Genomic DNA, 19915 nt, shown 5'->3' on the forward strand with positions numbered 1-19915 from the left:
CACAGTGGCAAATGGAGTCCAAACTAGTATGGTCCTCGGTTGTCTGTATAAGTGACTTAAAAAGATAACTAAATTCAGTCTGCCAGGCTAGATAATCTTCAGCCTCTCTGCTTAGTTCTCTAAGGGTTCAGCTGGCAGTGCTACTCCATCTGTCCCAGAGTTATTAAGGCAAGCACACAGCATCCAGTTTTGTGGTTTTTGGGGTAAAATATTCTACCAATACCCATCTCTCTACAAATGCTGAAGGCTGTAGCTAGCTGTGAAAAAAATTCTTGTTTGAATAATTGAGGTAAACTATTTAAAAAGTCACATGACACTCTTCTACCTTGCAGTAAGCATATGCCATTGAGTAACATTATTCCTTTTACTCAATTTTTACTTTCTTGCTGTGATTTTGAATCTTTACAACCTCTCCTAACTGATTACCTAGGATTCAATTTAAAAAGCAGATGTGAAAATAAATTATTTGGAGCAAAAGGATCAACTATCCAACAATTTTATCTTTCACCAAGCTGGTGGAGACAATTGCTTACACTGGTGTAACAGGCAGGCATTGCACTTCTCTGACATCTCTGCCCTCCATCCTATTTGACGTGTCTGCCAACACTGAGAGCCCTTAGGTGTAATTTTAATTCTACAGGAAGTTTGTATTTTCCTCCTTACAGACAAAAATCATGAGCAGATACAGGCAAAGGAAATTTTTACCATGCATTTCAGGGACTCTGGAATTGAATCCTGGCCCTTTCACCTTCTCCATCAACCCCATCGGGTCTGCACATGGGAATTTTCACTGTGGTCAGTGCTATTCCAGGAAAGGAAAGCTGGACAAATGAAGTCAAGTGTCAGGCAAAAAATGTATTTTGCATCACTAGCTGATGTTTTACTACTCTGCATTACCACTTCTAGTGCCAGGTACTGTATGAGTACTACACTGCACAAAACTAGATCTGATGTGAGGTGGATTCCTCATTAACAAAAATGCTAGGAAGCCATTTGTAGTAAACTGACAGAATCTTTCAAACCCTGTGTAACTGAAGTTTCTGCCATTCATGTCCAATGATTCTTGCTGGGAATTATGAGATGCAAATAAGCAGATAAGCACTTGATGGTAGTTTAAATTTGAGTGTACAACTGAGAAAATTATTTATAAAGGTGAAAGATCTTTTTTAATGTGCTGCCACTTTGAATGACCCATGATTATTTACACTGTATTATTGAAATATCACTGTAATCTAACTGCGGATTATGTCTCCATCCTTTTCTTCATCTTCTATAATCACTGTTTGTTCTTCTGTAAACAGCTTAGTGCCTTAAAAAGAGAAGAACACAAAAAACAAACAAACAACAAACAAAAAAAAAGGTGGAAAAGTGAGTTGATTTAATATACTGCTTTCTAGAAAATATCAGGCAAAAGAGAATTTTTCAGTTCTCTCCTATTTCTTGTTTTTAATGTAATTTTCCAACATCATATGAGTTACTCCTCATTTCTTTTTGGCATTTCAGTCTCTTAATACTTACTAGAATTCAATCACTGCATTTTAAGCTAAAATTATTAAGCATTCTTAAATCCAGTATATTTTTGCTACCTGTAAAAAGAGACTGAAGTTTCATTTGGGAACCTGTTGGTTATAAAGGTTTGGGTAGCTAAATAAGAGAAAGAGCTTGCATGATGAAGCAAATACTATAATTAATCTTTGTAACAGAAACAGCTTTTATGGACATGTATGTTTTCTCTATGTATATAGCCATATTAGTTAGATTTTGCAAGTGCAGGTGATGCAAGAGACATGTTAAAATATCCACATGACAAGTGGCATCTCCACTGAAATTATATAGTATCAATAAACTGCAAAAGCTACTGAACTAAGAAAAATGTGAAAATAGACTTGGATTGTAGATCATACCTCCACAAATCTGTCACTTCTCCTTTCTCTGTGTCTCTCTTTCTCTTTTTCTCTGTTAAACCAATAAGTCTGTCCTTTGAGGATCTGGAGGCTTTTATATAATACCAAGGTACAACAAATATTGTAACTGCTTTCCTCATTAAAAAATAAGTAAGAGTGCTGCAAGAACAATGCATTAGGTACAAAATATTTACCTATACTGCCCTTCATTTAAGTTAGCTTCTGCTTCATTTATATGCAGTTCTTGTGAACTAGCTGGTTTCAGAAGCACTATGAGATAAACTGAAAAGCATAAATTAATAACATTAATTTATGCCTTTCAGTTAATTTGCAACACAAAGGACTTCATTTGTTCAAGCAGCAATTAAGTAACTCTTCTTGTTAACTGCAAAGAATGATGCCTTTTTATGGAGATGGATGTAAATATTACCCACACAGACTTCTATCCCTATAGGCAACCTAGGCAAATATAGACAAGTTTTTTTTTTTTCCTGATGTCTTTGGGGTTTGGGTTGTATGTGCTCCAAAGGGGAGTGGGGGTTATTTTTTGTTGGTTTTTACATCCTGGGCAATTTCAGGGACAGGGAAAACATGACTAATATGTGCTTAAAATGTACCTTCAACTGTGTGATGAAATTCAATCTATGTGCATTTGCTATTGAGAGAATGACAGAAACTAATGCAATTTTCAGTTGTTTTCAGTTATACCTCCAATGACACTTTGTTGCCTACTGTTGAAGCCACCTTTGAACACTTGGCATGGAATCAAAGCAGCCTGCTAAGATGCTGCCTCTCTGTACAGAGCTTTTCAGTTCCTGTATTCTGGATCTGTTCTCCAGTGATTAACTGCCTGTGGCAGACTTGTGCCTGTATCAGGCAAAATAACCTATGTATTTAAATGCCTGAATTCCATTCTCTTCCTATTTTAAGGATGTATATTTAATTTTCAATATACATCCAATGTACGTCATTCTGCCGATTGAAATTCACCAGTGATGGCTCCATGATTTGCTATGATAAGCCTTTGGTTGAAGGCTGGCCCAATATTTGCTACTTATTTACTTTCAGATTTATTCTATCTGGTAGCGCACAGAAAGAAGCTAAGCTTTTGTGGAACTGCTGTGCAAAACAGAACCTGAATTATAGACTTGGAGACCTGAGAAGACCCAGCATAACTATGTGAGCTAAGTAAATATAGACAAACCTTTCTGTCCTGTCTCCTTGTTATTAGTCTTGCTGAAGTAAGCAGCATTCAGTGCTACATGGTATTGATGCCTTGGAGTGGCTACCTAGAACAGAGGCTAGACAGAGTTAAGAGAATAAAGTGGGTATTTATTAAAGGCCTTCAATAGCTACACCTTGAGCAGTGTAAAAGCCTAGTGGAGGCTACACCCAAGGTGGACAGCGGTCACAGGTTTTTCAGGCAAGTATAAGTTTTGTCTGTTTGCATATCACACAAATATGCAAACATATCAGGGGTTAATTCTCCAATTACAGCTTCCGGTAATGAAGCCATATTCCCTCAGCTCGTTCCTCCCCAATTCACTTTTGTTTATACTGTTCAGGGCCTGAGGCTGTGGTGTGTCCTTGGATCACAGGCCCAGAGGGATTCTTTTGTCTAACTAAAATGTTAACAGTTAACTATACTTTATATGGAGTTCAGAGCTATGCACTAATGCAGTGTAGGATTTGTAAAATATAAAAGTTAAAATCTTAAGGCATCAGTATCTCTTGTGACCTGCTAATGATGATTGCCACCATTTCCAATATTTCCCCTTCAGATCCCCTGCAAACCACTTCTAGATACCAATTCAAGAAACTCCACTTAATTCTAGTAAAAGATCTTATTTAATAGAGTATTCTCTTGAACAGCTGTCCACACAAATACTTTGTTGTAAATGCAGCTAAAATGGCAGATGTGTTATCCCTCTTTGTTTTGACCAGCACTCCTGGGACAGTCCCTCTCCCTTTTGGGTGGTCTGAGAGATTTTCTGTCACAAATAAAAGCAAGTCAAATGTACCATGTAAAATGAAGAAAATTAATGTATCTACTGGATGGCATGTGGTCCAGAGAAGCAGAATCAGTTTTACACCTTGAGAGCACCTAATTCAATTGGGAAATGCAGTTAAAGAAAGGGGGCTACTAAGTTAGTTATCTGAAATCTCCTCTACAAGGGTCAGGCTTCTAAATGTATTCAGCCTTCAAACTTCTGCTGAAGTGGTACAGTTAATGTTATGCCACGTACATACAAATGAATCATGAGCAGATGTCTCCTTCAGTAGCAAGCTCTCCTTCAGTCAGCCAACACCTTGTCTTTCTGAAGATATTAGACCAGAAAGCAAAATACAGTCAGATTTCTAACGGTAATTTTTTCCATATCACTTGACAGTAAATGGCTTGAATCTGATCCAACCCTGTAGTCAGCTTTGGAACACACTGTTGCCATACCCATTTAACATTATATAGTCCATTAACTAAATTAATGGTCTTCAGGCCTGTGGGTTTGAGCTAGAATGTAAATACATGTGTTAATATGGGAATGCTGTTCCTGAAATGTGACTGAGGTTTCCTAATCAAATGAGAGATAACTTGTAAAATCAGTTTCAAATCCTCATTCTCTCTCATAGTCTAGAAAACCAGTTAAGGCAGCTCCTTTAGAAAAATACCACACCCCTATTGAAAACATTTGGGTGAGAAGAATGGAAGTTTAACCATTCACCTCTTGTCTCTCCCAACTCAGCTGCAGGAGTTGTCCCTAGGCAGTCTGTAGACATGTGCTATCTTGTTGTTTTTCTGATTTGTAACCCAAGAGGTATGGCTTAGATCTAGGTGGCAAAATGTCTGACAAATCGATGATTTAAGACAACTTTTTCTGTCTATTTTTTAGCTTTCTAACAGAAATATTCATGTTTCTGTGAGCCATTGTGGTTCTAGAGTGTATCTAAAAATTGCAAGTACTTGCAAGTTCTATTGGGAAATTATGGTTACATTGTATATTTACCCTCTGTTTTCTTTAGCCAGATCCCTTAGCAGATATTAACAGAACAACCTAACAATCCTTAAAATCGATCTGCAGGATGAGTTGCATTTCATAATACACACAGCTAAGAAAACAGAGGTGGAGAAGCTAAGTGACTTTTTAAAACAGCAAACAGAGAAAGACTAATTTACAAATGTTTCCCAAATCAAACATGCTTCTCACTCCTTGAAACCCACAACTTCCAAACTGCACATTTTCTTCACAAGTGATCAGAGGCATCATATCAAAGAAAAAAATATTTGCCCAGTGTTATACAAATCACTACCATTTTGACTTCCCGTTTGTATTCCCTTTCTATTGTTTTGTATTAAAATGCTGATTTGTCCTTGAAATTGCTGGTGGTCCATGGAAAGTTTATAACATATATCTCTGGGCTGCATCCCTCTGAGCTTTGAATCCTGAACTCTACTGGGAACCTCTGGAGTTCATCAGTTAGCAAAGTGATTCCTTGGTAATGATCTTGCTATTGATTGTGGCAAGCATCTGACACAGTACTAATATGTGTCCATCTGAGAGCTGGGGACCTCTGTTTGGGTCTTACATTGCAGCTGTCTCTAGTACCTCCTCTAAAAAGGCTAGTTTGTGTGCTATAACTAGGTAATCAGAATTACATATACATACTTTTCCTTCATCACTGCTTAATTTAAATGAGAGGGAATATGTTCATAAAGCACAGTGCAGCTTTATTTAGCATACATTCCTGAACTCTTACTCCTGAGTTTACCCAAAAAGCAGGGTAGCTCTCTTTGAATGATCCATGGTAAGGTTTCCCTTCCCTTCCCTTCCCCCTTCCCTTCCCTTCCCTTCCCTTCCCTTCCCTTCCCTTCCCTTCCCTTCCCTTCCCTCCCTTCCCTTCCCTTCCCTTCCCTTCCCTTCCCTTCCCTTCCCTTCCCTTCCCTTCCCTTCCCTTCCCTTCCCTTCCCTTCCCTTCCCTTCCCTTCCCTTCCCTTCCCTTCCCTTCCCTTCCCTTCCTATTGGCATGTTATGCAGTGTCTATTGCATGCCATGCCAGAAGCACAGAATTATCTCTAAGGGGCTACTAATGAGAAGTTCATCACCACTTGGCTTCCTCAGTGCATGTCAGGGACTGCAGAATGAAGAGGGGATTAATCAGTACAGCTTTGCTCCAGGTTGTTGGAGGCATTTTAGTGCTGGTGACCTAAAAATTTCTATGCACTTAGGTTTGAAAAGCAGGGCAGTAGTTGGCTTTTCAGAAAAGTAGGATTGCAGTTTGCAAGAGATAATCAAGTGACCAAATGCCTTTTCTTTCTCTCCGCTCTTTCTATCCTCAGAGCTTGAACACAGGATATGTATTAGACTTTTCATGAACTCTCACTATGACCAAATAGGTCCAGTTCAAGAACTGCTAAGTATACTGAGAAGAGAGCAACCTCCTTTCAGCCTTCTAAGTATATCTCTGACACTAGCCACTTTTTGGTACATCTTAGGAGGGTCTTTACCAAAGTTTCTTACCAATTATCAAAGGTGGGATGTGTATTGCAGGCGTATCTTTTCTTCTGGGCTTTTTCTGCTCCAGTTCAGTAATTTGAGAGACTGGAGTCACTCTCTCTCTCTGTGACTTCTCTGTGATATCATACCTTTTCAGCAGATTTTCAGACGAGTCTGAAACTATGCCTGTAAGTAAGCAATAAAGAAAATGCTACTTTAGCCTGTTTACATAGAAGGAACTTCCACCTGTGTAGCTCTCCTAAAGACTACTCTGAAGTATAGAGGCACAACTGCATGATCTGCTGCATGATATACCTACCCTACATTTCTTTCAAATTATTTCCCATAGAGTCTAGAAAATTATGCTATCAGGCCAGCTCGCTTCTGATTGTACATAATGCACTAAAAATCGTGGGACAGATGAGTGTAATCTCCTATTCCAGAACTTTAGACATCTTACCACAGTAACTTAATCACACAGATGCTCAGGAGGTTAGTTGGGAGCAATGTGACCACATAGAAATGGTTGTTTTAACTAGCAAAAGAATGTTTTCTTTATGATATGACAATTGCAGGAAGAAAACACAGCTCTCCAGCCTCTGAGCTGCTCTTCCTAAGAGAGAATTGCTGATGGAAGGTGCATGTGAAAACTGAACAGATCAAATCCAATTTCAATTCAAATTTCAAATTCAATTCCCAGGTGTTTGTTTTTGACTTGGTGATTTGTTGCAGATATACAGAGAAGCATACAAGTAGTTACTGGCTAACTCCTCCATGTATGTGCATCATGGGAAGAACTCAATAATATAAGAGCACAGCTCTCTTGCTGGAAATTATAACACAGAATGCTTGTTAGCTGAGAGTGACAACATTTATTCCCACTGCTGTTCTTGGATCACTGGGTCTCAGTAGCAGTCTCCTGCTTATTCTTCCCTTCTCCAGGTTGGTGGCATTTGGGTCTCAAACATCTGTATTTGTGCCACAGTAGGGAGCAATCCACAAGAAGTCCCTTCATTGCTGTGATGTTTTCCTGAAACACCTACCCTTTGCCAGAGTCCCCATAAACACATGATCCCTGTGATTTCCAGGAGGACAATCCTGCAGGTGACTTGTGTGCTTGACTGGTCTACTCCCAGTGTGAGCCCCAGCCTCCCGCTGTGCACTGGATGCAAGTTTCATGAGAAAGTGCAGGGGCTGGACTTGATCCTTTTTGATTTTGGACTATATCCAACTGGGACATCTAGTATGGCTCAGCAGCTGCCAATAAATATACATAATTTCACACATAAACGTAACATTATTTATCAGCAAGACTATGAGATCCACAGAAGCATGTTTTTCAGAGCATAAACCTATCCACCTTGGTATTCTCAGAAGTGAGACCAAACCCTTCAACTAACATGGAATGTCTTTGAGAAAATCAGACTTTCTGTTCACCTGCCTTCCCAGGTGCACATGCAGGAAGCTGTGTTCCTGTCTGCATCCGAGGGGACATAACTGATTGAACATTCCATGGACTTTCACCCTACTCCAGTCCCCAGAGATGAATTGGGATTTCAAAGTCGAGAGATTTACTTCTCACCTGTTAGAAGAGGTGGAGTGTGCAAAGCCGGTGTATCTTTTCTCTTTGGCTTCTTTTGCTCCTGTTCAGTCTTCTGGGAGGCTGTGAGAGTTTTACCTTTTCTTGGTTTATTTTTGAGGTCACAGCTCTTTATCAGCTGCTCTGAAAGATCTTCTGCAGAGAAAAAATATAATAGAAATTAAAATTTAGGGGAGATAAAAAAACAGATGGTGAAAATAATCACTTTGATAATAGTGCTTTAATCCAAGTGCCCAGGTGTTGCTTTCTCTCCGACTTCGTTTCCGCCCGGCTGCTTTTTCCCGGGGCGCTGGCCAGGTGCTTCCGGGAGCAGTCGGAGACAGCAACAACCATCTTTGGGGTTCGTTTGATACAGACAGAGCTATTTTGAGAGCGCTACCATGACCGAGATAAAGAGACTCAAGACATTGGACACTTGTGTGTCGTCCAAAGTAGGTTGTATTTGCTCAAACGCCGCACAGACAAGTGACCGCGTGCTGGGGTTGGGTTACCATTTTTATGGGGAATACAAGAGATAAGGTAAATCCAATAGAAACAGAGTCTAAACTGAATACATTACAGGTGAAATCCAATGGGAATAGCTTCAGGGGGATGGGTGAATACACGTAAAAATACAGAATAGAAACTCCAACTTCAAATTCCTGAAACGGAACTCCAACTTCCGATTCACAAAGTTTTCTGCTCCTTCTGCGTAGCCACACACCACCACACCCAGGAAGAAAAATCTCTTAAACATTTAGAAAGCTAACAAAAGAGGGCTCTGTGCCATACTACATGGGAGTCAAGTGACTTAGGTAGTCCTTCTGTGTTGTTGGCAGTAGACATAAAACAGAGAGAGAAAGTTGTGGGCAGCTTGTGTGTTTACATGTCAGAGGGAAGGCTGCATCATTGTGTGCAGAGGTTCTATAGCCACCCCTGATTCATCCAGTGGTAACTGTGTGGATTGTATCTGCAAGAATTACAAGGCCAGTTTTGTGAAGGAAAGTTTTACATGTATAAGGTCAGTCTGACCTATTTGTAAAATGAGCCAGTCAGTATATTGTTCCCTTCAAGAGTTAACTTTATTTCCAGAGCTAATGAGCAATTGGTATTTGCTTTTTATTTACATAACATGACACTGGATTTTTGGTTTTCCTTTAAAACAATCCTTTATTCAGATCCCTCAGAGAATCAACAGGACTTTTTCTGCAAGGGTCTGTATTTTTGGGTGCTTATGCAAGCTGAAAATACTGAAGATAGCTTGTTGTGTAGTACACAACAAGTACACCCCTCTCCCTCAACTCTTCTTTAGGCTTGATCTACAACCTCAGCAGTTCCCGATAAGCCTTAGTTGAATCAGCTGAGTGATGAAGTGCCCTTTAACTGTGCCAGTTGGGCAGTGAAGCATTCATGACCCTACTGGGTGCTCTTGTATAGTAAAGCTAGGAGCTATTATGACCATACCAGAAATATCAGCAGTCCGACCAAGGTAAGGAACAAAGGATAAGCAGTCATTCTTATTAGTCTTGGCAAGTCATTTACCCAACTGAAATGGTACCATTGTTATGAGACATGGACACCATTGTTATGAGACATGAGATATTTTCATTTTTGAAAAAGTGAATCGTAGCCTGAATGTAATAGTATTATTTTTACTGGACTTTTAGGAAAAATCATCTTGTGATGCTACAAACAGCACTATAGCAGCAAGGAAAGCTGTTTGAGCTCTCCTTGAACACAGTGGACCTCTGAATAGGAAGCCTCTTGGAGCTTGCAAACCCTCAAGTCTGCAATACTTGAAAGACTGTTGTTGACAACAAGATCTAGGCACATACCACTCCCACACATACATATTCCTTGAGGTGCAGCCCATGCCGGTTCAGAAACACTAAGGGATTTGATATGAGTACTGCACTGAGCCTGACAGGAATTTTTGATAGGTACCTTTACACTAGTTGATATAGATGTATACATCTTTTCTCATGTGTTCATGCAAGTGAGTGGATTATGGTAGGAATGCTGCTATTTTGAATATATAATTAACTCACTGTTATAATTGTAGAAAATCCTATTGAATTATTTTTTTAAATATTAAATTAGTCAATGATTAAGTGCTTTTGCACCCTTTTCTTATATCCATATCCTCTGCACCCTTACCCTCTTGCATCTCCAGTCTTCATGTAAATCATTCCAAGTTGCTTCTAATCCAATTTACTTACGTATGCTTTGTCTGCATAGTAAGTAATAGAATGAGCCTTGCCACTTAACTCTGTTAAAGTTGCATTCTCATGAATTCATATTAAACTTTACTTTTTGCCAATAACCTCGATGATGATTCTTTAAGCATTTTAACCACTCATTTGTGAACCTCTCATTAGTATCATCACAGAAACTGATGTTTTGAATTCTTAAAAGCTGCTTGTTTGCCTTCAGCTGGGCTCCCCACATTGTTACCCAACCCCTGACTGCAGACTTGGATGCAAGCACGACTTCATTCCAGGGTCTTTCACACTATTTAAGGCAGCTGTTATGTCTGTGAGCCTGCAGGTAGATGTGGGAAGGATGGCCTCTGAGTTAAGTCCCTGGAGATGTGGAGTTTTTTTCTGGCCTTCATAGGCTTTCTTCATAGTCCTAATGAGCTCATTTACCCTCCCACTGCCTCAGTTTTCCAACAGTATAATGAAACTCATTCTGTATGTATTTAAATTAGCAATTTTATGGACCAACTATGGTATATCAGCAGTTGTAAAAACAGTGTCTGTGGCTAGAAATGCCATGTAGCAGAGACAGAACTAGGATGCCTTCCTCACAGTACTAATAAACTAAATTTATAAAACCTGTGGTGAAACACTTTTTTTTTTTTACAAGGAAGTGAAATTGCATTTGTCTTTCATTATTGTTGTCACAAAGGTAACAACAAGAAACATATTTTTCTTTCGGGGTTGCTAAATCTTCAGGACAATTTTGTAAGATAAGAGTGAAATCATAGCACTAGAAGCAGAGACAAAGATCATGAATATGCAAAAGTCTTATCTATCAAGCATGAAATCTGGTATTCAAGAGTATGACAGAACAAAGACAACTCTGGTATGCTCATTGTAAAAGCTATGTGAAGTAGCTTCAAGAAGGAGAAAACTGTGGGAAATAGTAAAGGTAAGATGATTTTCGGAAAGCTGGAAAAGCAGGCCTGAGAAACAGAAAGAGCAGAGAAACTTAGAACTAGCTACAGCTGCAAAGTCTGAAGGTAGGAAAAGTTACAATAGTATAGTAAGCAAGGACATGAAACAATAGCTGGAATTTTAAGTTTGGCTAAGATAGACCTTAAGATTGCAGAAAAATATGCTTAGCAAGATAGTAGAAGATTTTAAGCTTAATAATGAAGTATTGTGTATTGTTAATAGAAAAGCAGACAACAAGCAAGCATTGCGTGAAGCAGGTGTATGTGTAGTTTTAGTAATTGGCTAAAACAATTGTCTGTAAGCTTTAGCAATACACTATTGGCTAGAAATAGTGTTTTGGAGCATTTTAAATGCTCCATAACAAAGAGGTCTTTGGCTGTTGCTGGCAGTACATGAGCTTTTGCCATCTTTCTATTGTCTCAACCATGTAATGAGGCTGGTGCTGCAATAAAAGCTCAAGGAACGTCTCCCAGCAGTCCCGTTCTGTTCATGAAAAGAAAAAAAAACTTCCCAACACAGAAAACATTTCTAGAAAGCTGTCTCAGTGATGGCAAATGGAATGCTTGAAATCTTTTACTCAAATTGCATATGGAAGATATATTCAGGGAAAGCTCAGCTATATCCTAGTTTTAAATTTACTGTGGTATAAATGAAGAAACTGCTCTACCAGGGAGAAGATCAATGACTCTTTCCTTTCTCCTCTTTAACTTCACTCTAGAGCTTCAGCTGATATTTATATGCAGGAAAAATGCTCTTTGTCTTTCCATCTGGCACTAGAAGTGTCAGCAGAAGGTGTAATCTATCTGTTTTCATGGGGGGTTAGTTGTATCACTGGAGGGGAAAAAATGGGCACTGGACAGGACTTTATGATATGAAGACAACACCCCTCATTAGAGCAATGACATCATCAAATAACACTTACCTAAATGGTCACGCTGTGAATCTTGCTTGTCCAGTCTGTCAGCTGGGATATCAAGCGGCTGAACACATTCTGTTGACATCATTGAAATAGGCTTTTCTCCTCCTATAAAGATACTACACCACATTAAGAAAAAAAAATTTAAAAGAAATTCAGCAGCATGATATAAAACAGACATATTGGTGCTACCTAACAACTGATGAGGAGTTCTTGTCTTCCAGCAGTCTGCTGACATGATTTTTTACTGACACATGATGTGATGCATTTATTCACTGCCTTGGTTACACACACAGTAACCTATTTTTCCACCTACCTTGCTGTAAGGAACCTACACTAGTATAGATTGACTCTACAGAAAAACTTTTTCTTTTGAGCGTACAGAAAGTGCTATCTCGTGCAGAAAGTCCTATCTCATACACAAAGTAAATGCTAAGGAATGCAATGTTTTGGTTTGGTTTTCTTCTCCATTTTTTCTCAACAATAAACTAAGGATCATATTTGATATTTATTATATGAACCAATTTTAATTATGAATTCTGTTGACTTAGTCTTTTAAGTCCAGCTCCACTAAGAGATCTTAAATATCCCAGAAAAACCAGGTGTAAAGTGCTGCCTCAGAAAGATGGCCAATTCCCACAGATCCCAAAGCCATCATGAAGTGAACTTACTCATCACTTCGGTAAGATCATGGGAACCCATTTCACGCAGCTATTTAAGTGTCCATGCTCTGTAAGTCTCACTGGATTGCTCTTTGGGCTATTTTGTCCCCCTTTACTTATAGCTGCAGTGGGTGTAGAAGTCCATCCTCACCCATCCTCCTACCTGAGCTTCCCCAGCACCTTGCAAGATGAGACTTGATCCTGGGGCTGCCACAGATGCCACCACAGAAAGAAGAAACTTAGACCATTTTTCACTGCTGATAATTTCTATCATTGCTTAGCAGAAACTCATCAGAATGGAAAAAGTAATGTTAAAGGGAAACAACCTTCAATCTGAAGGTGCAGTCCAAGTGATCTTGGTATCTTCTTTGATCCAGCAACAGCTGTGGTAGTTTTTTATTCACAACCTCTGTTCTCCATTTTCAGGGAATAAGAGCAGACTATCACTTCCTTGTAAGGAGGAGAAAGGTAATGAGGAAAAGAAAAAAAATGGAGACATTATGAATAGAAGATGAAAGAAGTAATTGAGAAAATAAAAGATGAAGGGGAGATAGAGAAGGAAAGGCAAATAAAAAAGTAAGAAAAGAGGCAGCTGCAGAATAACAGTGAAAAGGAGGATGGGAAAATAGGAGACTAAACTGTGGGAGTTTGGTTTTATCTTGCTGGAGGAAAAGAAATTACCTTATTATTTTTCTATAAATTACAATGGTTGTTTGATGACAAGAAACAGAACAGTAGGGGAGTTAATCTCATTTCCATGACTAAACTTGCATCTGTGTAAAGAACAATTAACCCTTGAACAAAATCCACTCACAGAAGTATTTGCAAAAGAAGGTAGGAAAGGTTGCACTGATGTAGTTCTTCAGTGGATGGAAACACATGTCTTAAATGCCAGTGACTTACAAATAAATGGAGTAACACTGCTGTTATGATTGTATGTGGTGGTTTAGATAAGCCCTTGCCTTTTGCCCAGGCCTCTGACAGCAGGCAGTAGCTTTATTGAGGCAGCCAAAGCTCACTCTCATTCACAAGTTTTTTAATATAGGCTGATTTGGTCTATAATAGAATGAATTATTTATTTAATAGACAGAAAACTAAGGACATAAGACTTAAAACAAACTAATACTACATAGGAATAAAGACAAAAATAAAAAAGACTACTAGTAGACATATACAGAGCAAGGTTAAAGGTACCTATTAATGTTACAGCTATCAAAGAAATAGTATAACTTAGGATTCAGTGTATCTTACCATCCAGTTGATGGTGGGGCACACATCAAGATCCTTTCCCTCAATCCTCAGGGAAGTAACAACAGATTTGCATCCAAAGTCCAGGGAGAAATCTCTCACATTTTCAGGGTGTATGTGTAGAAGGCTTCTACCTCTGTGATAACTCATATGTCTTTTATAGTTTGTAAAACAGTGTCTCTCAGTCAAGAATATTTCATTTATCTCTTCCCACATCTGCTTTCCAGACTAAGATGCTGATTCTTAGGTGAGGTCTGAGCACTATGGTGCCAGGGATGACCTCCTGCTGTGCCTTTCAGCCCTTTATGGACCAACTGTCAGTGGTAGAGAGGAGGGTAGGATATATGTTCTGCCACAACTGCCTGGCAGCATCAAATTTGACTCAACTCATGTCAACATCAAAAGTTGACATTTATTGATATTGTACAAAGGGGAATAATTCCCTTATGTTTCACTATTTAAAATTTACAAAAATTTGTAATATTCTACAAATTATTAAGATCTTACTGAATCAGGTCTTGATGAGGGATTTCACCTCCAAATGTTCACTATAGAAATGTCCCAGTCCAGCCTCATATCTGTACTAAAGTGTTATACTGCCTGAAGGCTCATTTGCCTTCACTACAAGAAAAATCCTTAACTTAGGAAGACTCTACAGAAAGAAATCTTTGAAGGCACTTTAACACAGTTGCTCTGTTTATTCACTGTATAAGTAAGCTATAGCTGTGGTTTAAAATAAAGCAGACATAATTTTATTTAATACCAAACTTATTATCTGTCCATATGAAGGCTTGCACTACATTTTGTGACTTAAGGGAGTTTTATTCTTTCAATGCCATTTGATTTTATTGGATTTGATTAGGGCATGCTGGCTAAATATTATGACTATAGATAAAATGTTCTTTTCTGAAGAATACTCTGTTTACAAGGGTTTCAGTGAAATCAGGGATATTATTTCAGACACTATGGACATTTTTGGTTTTAACATGTCTTGAGGCAAAAAAGGCTGGGGATAGATAGCAAAATTTAAATGTAAAATTGGTAGTAAATTGTATTTGCTGGAAATAGCTTATAAAATATAGTTAAATTTGGTTAGATTTCAATAAGTTGTTTTATTGAATTATTTCACCCAATAAAAATTAAGCTTTGTAAAGAGACTTAATATAGAATTGCTTCATATTTTTTTTATTATGATAGTTTGGAAAATATTATTCTAAAATACATCTCTTAGGTCTGTGTTCATATTTTCACTGTCACACATGCCAAGCCCTTGGCATCTTCAGTGCTTTAAAATTCTGGTTTACAGGCTAACTTCTGACACTCCCCTTCCATTTCTTTTCTTTTGTAAGTCTGCCCTGAAGCCAGCATTGCTTTGCTTACTAAAGCACTGCACTTTGACAGTCTGTGTGACAAAAGAATAAAAATATAAAAATTACCAAAATATATAATGGATTTTGGTATCTTGGGTTTATATACATTGTGTATGACATGTGAACCTTTGAGCGCTGTTTCATCCTGTTACCATAGATTACACACAGAGCTCTCCTTCAAAGGAAAGTTGCTGTATGTGACCATTGTAATGGTGCTTTCCCAAATCACTAAAATCAGTTCCTGCCACTAAGGAAACAGATTCCCCAGCTACGTTCCCCTGGAAGGTAACCTGCTATGGGGACTGTATGAAGCATTAATATGGCTTTACAAATTGAAGCATGTTCTCAGATTTTCATGCATTAAGTGCAACACTTTTCCTAGTAGCCTTCACGTTAGCACAGTTTGCACTCTCTGCTGCCATCAGTCACCTTGGTAGCAAATGCTTGCTATTCATGTGATGAAGTAAAGTGTTTTTTTCTTGCACTCTGTTATGTCTCTTGACATAATGATCCACAATCATCTTTTGTGCATCTGTAATGGTTACATTGGAGGCCTAGTTCACACACAACAGAAGATACTTCCTGAGATGCTGAGATTTGCCTATATGATTTAGGATTAAATTGTCACTTAGCCAGAGACTTTGGTACAGTGCAGCTAGTCTGTACCACCTTCTTTAGAGATATGTGCCTAAATGAGTCACCTGAAGTCTCTTATTTCTTGGAAAAGAGAGAGCTGATAGAGACTGAAGCTGAAATGCTTTCCTTAAAGTTGAGACAAGTTCTGGCTTTGCCTACATAGTTTTGCCTTGCTCCTTGTTAAAACTTCTGGCATGAGATTGGATTGGCTCTACTTACAGACAGAGATGGTGATTCAGATGAAAAATATCTGAACTTTTCACTTTCTGGATATCAGCTTTGGATTTTTAGACAGGTTAAACCACATACTAAATTTTTTTTCAAAATTCTCAGTTGTTGTACCTGCTTGATTAAAGTGCCCAAATAAAGCTATCTTATCACTCACTAAAATAATTCTAAAACACACAAATACTTGCAAGTATATGATTACTTTCTTTGCTTAAATTTTTTGGTTTCCATAACAAAATTCACTAATGCAACCGGTTCCAGGCTTCAATTATGTAAAAATACTTTGCTAGAGACAGATAAAGAAACCTGTTGTAGTTTACTCTTTTAATGCACAGTTGGTTTAGCATAGATGTATGTAATCTGAAGGGACAATACAGTTCTCAAATGAGTCACCCATAGGTGATCATTCTTACTGATAAGATGAAGAAATGAAGTTCTGATATGCAATTCTTATAAAAGTTTACAGGAGTTATGTGGGCATCAATGTCAATACTCCTCATCATTGTACATTAAGGATCATGATTTTCTTTGTATATTGAATACTTAGAATTTCTGAACTAGCCCTTTATAAGGTATCCACAGCCTGTGCCTCTGAAGATTTCAGTAGACCGTGTGGTGAGGTGAGTGTGGCATTAGGTTTTATGGGGGTTTTTTTGTGTTTTTTTTTTGGGGGGGGGGGGTGGGTGGTTTTTTTTTTTGTTTTGTTTTGGTTTTTTTTGGGGGGTTTTTTTGGGGTTTTTTTTTGTGGTTTTTTTGGTGTTTTTTTTGTTTTTTTTTTGTTTTTTTTTTTTTCTTGTTCAGGAGAGTGTTTTATTCCTACAATTGACAAAATCCTGAAGAAAAATGTGCTAATTTCCAGCGCATGCATAATTATTAAACAAATCACTGGTATGTTGACAAGGATGCCAGATAAATAAAAGTACTTTTGAAAGCATCCTTATTGGGTGACAGCAGTCAATCTGAATTTAATAACTTCATTTTGACAGTTGGTAATAATGTTGCCACAGAAGCCTGTTTGGCCCTATGTACTTATCTTCTGAAGCCAGAGCAACTCCTAAGAAGAATAGAGGGAAGCAGAGGCAGAAACAGAGGCAACTAAGGTCCTAGGGTAGTACATTGTGCACACTTGTTTGTCCTCATTCTCATAGGCAGAGCCTGGCCTTGCTGCAGCTGGTGTACTCAATAGCTGGAAACGAAATAAACAGGGAGTATCTCACAGGCTGCTGCCAAATGCAGACATGAGGCAGAGGCTGGACTTCATCAGTTACAGTCCAGTCTGGACAAAAAAGTAGCATTTTGCTGCCCTGCCCAAACAGCTGCTTTGGCATGGAGGTTTAATCTTTAAACATGCCTCTTCTCCCACCAAGCATGGACTTACAGTTTCCTGGGGGGTTTGGTTATTAAATTATTTTAAATTTGTTTGCCCCTTTCTGTCTGGTTGCAATGAGCACATAAGCAAGGAGGGACAGGCAGGCTCCCAGCATCCTTACCCGCTCCTTTATCCCTGCAGATATGTGGGAGGTAAAGAGCAAGATCTGTCATTCCTTCTGTAGCATGCCCCCTGTGGAGGGCTCTATAAGTGTGAGTAGGCCCTTATTTGCTTGAAGTCATTTACAAATGCAGAAAGAAGGAATAAGATTGGATGAAGCCACCCTGCACACATCTGCCCTATGCAGAAATCATGTGAAACAGGTCAGGAGTCAAGGGGAATGGTGCAACATCTGGCTGCATTTGGCTTCTTCCATCTGCACTCAGCAAGCAGCCTTAGTATCTTTATCAGAAAATATGCACTTTCACCCATACCCCACCCTATCTCAGCCCCATTACAACTGCTTCCTGGAAAACCATCTGAATAAAGCAAGATTACAAGTCAGAGTAGAAAATAGATGCCCTACAAGTAGAAATTCTCAGTGTTGCTGCTCTGCACTCCAAACGTTTAATTACAAGTTTTACTATATATTTAACATTATTCTATTGGAGTGATGTGTTCCAGGATACAGGAGACAGCTTCATGTTAATGCACAAACTTTCTTCTCCAGTTACTTAGGCACTAGGCTGCTCTCCACAGGCATACTGTCAGATTAATCTAATTTTCACTTTTATAAAGAATATTTAAATCTTCTTAGCAAACACTTAGATATTTGAAAGCCTGATCTGAATGCCTCCCTCTACCCAAAACTTTTGCTACTAATAATAGAATGGATGCAGAAGTACCACAGAATTGTCTCGGAGCAGTTTCTTCTCACAGTCAGTGGGCTTCTGGGTGCTATTTCAAAAATTGTGGCTGGATGGTAGACGAATTCCCACTACTACCTTGTAAAATAAATTTGTAAAATAAAACCATTTATTTGGTTGATTGAAAAATGCAAGATACATTTGCACAAGTTCTGGTTACAAAGTCTTTGTCTTTGGAGATGATAAAAAATACAGTCTTCCCTAACTTTTTTTTTGAGGTACAAATTAACCCCTTGCACATGCCAGACTTAGTAGTGAGATAAGAAGTCCTTATATCAGCTCCCACTTTCCTGACATAAAAATTTGATTTTAAACTGTCCCAGCAGTTAGTGCTTTAGTTTGCTCTAAAATGCTCTCCTCCACATTTCCCTATCCACAAATCCCAGACCCAGTTAGGTCATACCTTAACTTTCCCCACACAGGACCATCCCCAGCCCATTCCCTACGCAGTGGGACCTGGTGCTTTCCTGCTCGTCCCCAGAGGTGATAAGGCAACTTGATGGTGGTGGCTGCTAAAAAAAACCCAAAGCAAACAAACAAACAAATGCACACACACCCTCAAAAAAAAAAAAAAAAAAAAAAAAAAAAAAAAAAAAAAAGAAGGAAATCAAGAAGCCAACCAGCCAGGAGGAAAACACATTGCTGAAGTACTTACTGAGCAGTGTGAGCAGTGTGAGGGGAAGGTGCTGTTTTGTTGTCGGGGCTCACTAGAGGACCTTTCTGTACTGGCCCTGCAGCTGATGCCCTTGCCCGTCTTATCTAGGAATAATTGGAAGCTGTCGCTGTGGCAAGGCCACACTCAGGCGTCCTCCTGGAGGCTAAGGAACAGCAGCACCACTCCCTGCCCCACCAGCAGATTCTAATCCTGTTTCCGTCCTCTTCCACAAGTTGCAGGGGCCAAAGGAGAGGCAACAAGATGCATGGGAGACCAGCAGTGCCTCAAGGCTGAGGCATCATTCCTGCCAGATGACCAAGATCCACAGATACTGGTGCTCTCAAAGAAGCAATAGAGGATGTGAAAGCTTTGGCACAGAGAGCCAAAAGGTGAGCTGCAGCTGCTGTGTCTAGAACTGCAAAGAAAATCACAAGGGGAGGGAGTAAGGCTGATGCCGTCAGGGTCCCAGGGGAAAGTTGAGAATAAAAGTGGAGCAAGAAGGCAGGGCACACACCCAGAGCAGTACCATAAGCATAGAAACTGTTGGACACTGTCTCCAGCACTGAGGTTCAGTGATGACTGCTTTTTTTTTTTATTTTTTTTTTTTTTTATGTATATATGTCCACAACTGGTTATACAGGCATGGTGTTGATGGGGCCAGGCAGGGAGTCTTCCATGGCTGCCAGGTGTTTGCCAGCAGAGACCAGTCTCTCCTATTTTAGCCCATGCCTTTGGATGGAACTGTTATTTCAGTTGAGGGAAAGAGATAAAAACTTGCCTGACATTGGAAAAGCTCTGGAAGAAATACTCTAG

At 39.1% G+C, this 19915-nt stretch overlaps 1 protein-coding gene across 4 annotated transcripts; it reads right to left on the reverse strand.

Moving 5' to 3' along the window:
- Window positions 1–481: 481 nt before the first annotated feature.
- On the reverse strand, window positions 482–19167 carry PPP1R17 (protein phosphatase 1 regulatory subunit 17). Of its 4 annotated transcripts, XM_053946919.1 has the most exons (6): window positions 19103–19167; window positions 12075–12187; window positions 7977–8129; window positions 6419–6580; window positions 3109–3205; window positions 1245–1309 (listed from the first exon to the last, which is right to left on the reverse strand). In XM_053946919.1, exons 2-5 carry the CDS (start codon window positions 12154–12156, stop codon window positions 3132–3134), a joined length of 471 nt encoding a protein of 156 aa, XP_053802894.1. In that variant the 5' UTR covers window positions 12157–12187; window positions 19103–19167; the 3' UTR covers window positions 1245–1309; window positions 3109–3131. The 4 variants fall into 4 exon arrangements, with proteins under 4 accessions (XP_053802878.1, XP_053802885.1, XP_053802894.1 ...); XM_053946903.1 differs by lacking the exon at window positions 3109–3205 and having other exon boundaries at window positions 482–1309; XM_053946910.1 differs by lacking the exons at window positions 3109–3205; window positions 19103–19167 and adding an exon at window positions 13057–13090 and having other exon boundaries at window positions 482–1309.
- Window positions 19168–19915: the final 748 nt, after the last annotated feature.

This window comes from Vidua chalybeata, chromosome 1 (assembly GCF_026979565.1).
Source record: "Vidua chalybeata isolate OUT-0048 chromosome 1, bVidCha1 merged haplotype, whole genome shotgun sequence".
In the NCBI taxonomy this organism is placed as follows: Eukaryota; Metazoa; Chordata; class Aves; order Passeriformes; family Viduidae; genus Vidua; species Vidua chalybeata.

Bases quoted from the DNA above. Each gene is read 5' to 3' on its own strand.
- PPP1R17 (XM_053946903.1), bottom strand. From the start codon at position 12,156: ATGATGTCAACAGAATGTGTTCAGCCGCTTGATATCCCAGCTGACAGA. The intron at 8,130-12,074 runs GTAAGTGTTATT...TTTTCTCTGCAG, and splicing joins TTCACAGCGTGACCATTTAG to AAGATCTTTCAGAGCAGCTG. The intron at 1,310-6,418 runs GTAAGAAACTTT...TCTCTTTTTAAG, and splicing joins CATCCCACCTTTGATAATTG to GCACTAAGCTGTTTACAGAA.